The sequence below is a fragment of the Carlito syrichta genome, unplaced genomic scaffold, assembly GCF_000164805.1.
Source record: "Carlito syrichta isolate Samal-C Ts95f unplaced genomic scaffold, Tarsius_syrichta-2.0.1 Scaffold130776, whole genome shotgun sequence".
Lineage (NCBI taxonomy): Eukaryota > Metazoa > Chordata > Mammalia > Primates > Tarsiidae > Carlito > Carlito syrichta.
This window is the reverse complement of record NW_007074872.1, coordinates 5,004-6,539: the sequence shown is the minus strand read 5'-3', so window position 1 is coordinate 6,539 and position 1,536 is coordinate 5,004. Positions and strand designations below refer to the sequence as shown.

The 1,536-nt window shown below is 49.9% G+C and overlaps 1 protein-coding gene across 1 annotated transcript in view; it reads right to left on the bottom strand.

The window, feature by feature from the left end:
- The window catches only part of LOC103250635 (cytochrome P450 4F6-like), an 11,659-nt gene that overhangs the window by 7,780 nt on the left and 2,343 nt on the right, over nt 1–1,536 (bottom strand). The window contains exons 3-4 of the mRNA XM_008049229.1: nt 729–782; nt 509–636 (exon numbers count right to left, since the gene is read on the bottom strand). Of these exons, the coding sequence (XP_008047420.1) occupies nt 509–636; nt 729–782 (182 nt within the window). The remainder of the gene's footprint in view (nt 1–508; nt 637–728; nt 783–1,536) is intronic.

Here is a 1,536-nt window from a genome sequence, read left to right as displayed (position 1 = left end):
AAAAATTAGCCGGGTGTGGTAGCGCACACCTGTAGTTCCAGCTACTTGGAAGGCTGAGGCTGAAGGATCGCCAGAGCCCAGCAGGTCGAGGCTGTCGTGGTCGGGAGCGGCCACTGCACTCCAGTCTGGGTGACAAGAGTGAGACTCCAACTCAAAAAAAATAAATAAATAAAATAAAACAAAAATAATAAAGTGGTTTGTTTTGCAAAAAGAACTGCTATACAAACTTCATTCTTCCTGCCTTGTGTGTACAGGGCTATGGAGGGACACTGGAAACTAAGGTCTTCTGAGGCCACTATGTGCCAGGAACATGTCTCCATTTCATCATCTTGTCCATGCTAAGTATGGATTATTTATCCCCATTTTGTAAAGGAAGAAACCAAAGATTGAAGCAGAAAATAAATGGTCCCAAAGCCACCCAGAAGAGCCAAACTTTCAGATCAGATCTGTCTGAAGTTACTGCCCTTTCCCAAGGCTCCAGTTCGGATCCTGTGTTCAAGGAACTCACGTGCATGATGCCTGCACTCTTGTTAAAGATCTGCACATAGGGCTTCAGGATGTTGAAATGGAAGGCGGGCGTCAGCATCCGACGGTGGCACTTCCACTTGTCACCAGCACTCAGCAGGAGCCCATCCCCTAGTAGAGCAGCCAAGGACAGTGAGCAAGGGCAGCACCTTCCCCTGGCCCCAAAAGACTGTCCCCAACCCCCATCACCTGCAGTTACTCACCTAGCCAGGGCTTCAGGAAGCCATAGAAAGTCGTATCCTTGGGTGCAATGGTACCTGACACAAATGAGACCATCAGGGACCATGGAGAGAGCAGGGGAGGAACTTTGGGTGTGGGTCGGAGGATCCCAGGACTTCCCCCACTCCAAACCCAATATAGCAGAAAGGGGACCAAGAATCGAGGAAGAAGGGAGGGGACAGGTGAGGGGGACCAGACCAGGCTGCAGCAGCACAGAAGAGCAATGACACACCCTAACATGGCACAGCACATCCCTTGACATGGCTCCTCCACGGTCCAACATGTTCTGCAAAACCTAAGCACAACCCAACACTGTACCAAATGCCCACAGAGAGAGACTCCAACTCAAAAAAACAGATTTAGATGTGATCCTAAGACCAGGTGCAGTGGCTCCTACCTGTAATCCCAGCACTTTGGGAGACTGAGGCTGAGGTGGGCAGATTGCTTGAGCCCAGGAGTTTGAGGCCAGCCTGGGCAACATAGCAAAACCTCATCTCTACAAAACAGGCTACTTTTAAGGCTGAGGTGGGAGGATCACCTGAACCCAGGAAGTCTAGGCAACTGTGAGCCATGACCATCATCATCATGCCACAGCACTCCAGCCTGGATGACAGAGTGAGAGCCTGACTCAAAAAATTAAATTAAGGCCAGGCTTGGTGGCTCAGCCTGTAATCCCAGCATTTTGGGAGGTGAGGGGAGTGGATTGCCTGAGTCCGCGAGTTCGAGACCCACCCAGACAACTTAGGGAGACCTCGTCTCTACAATAAATTTTTTTTTTTATTTTTTTGGAGT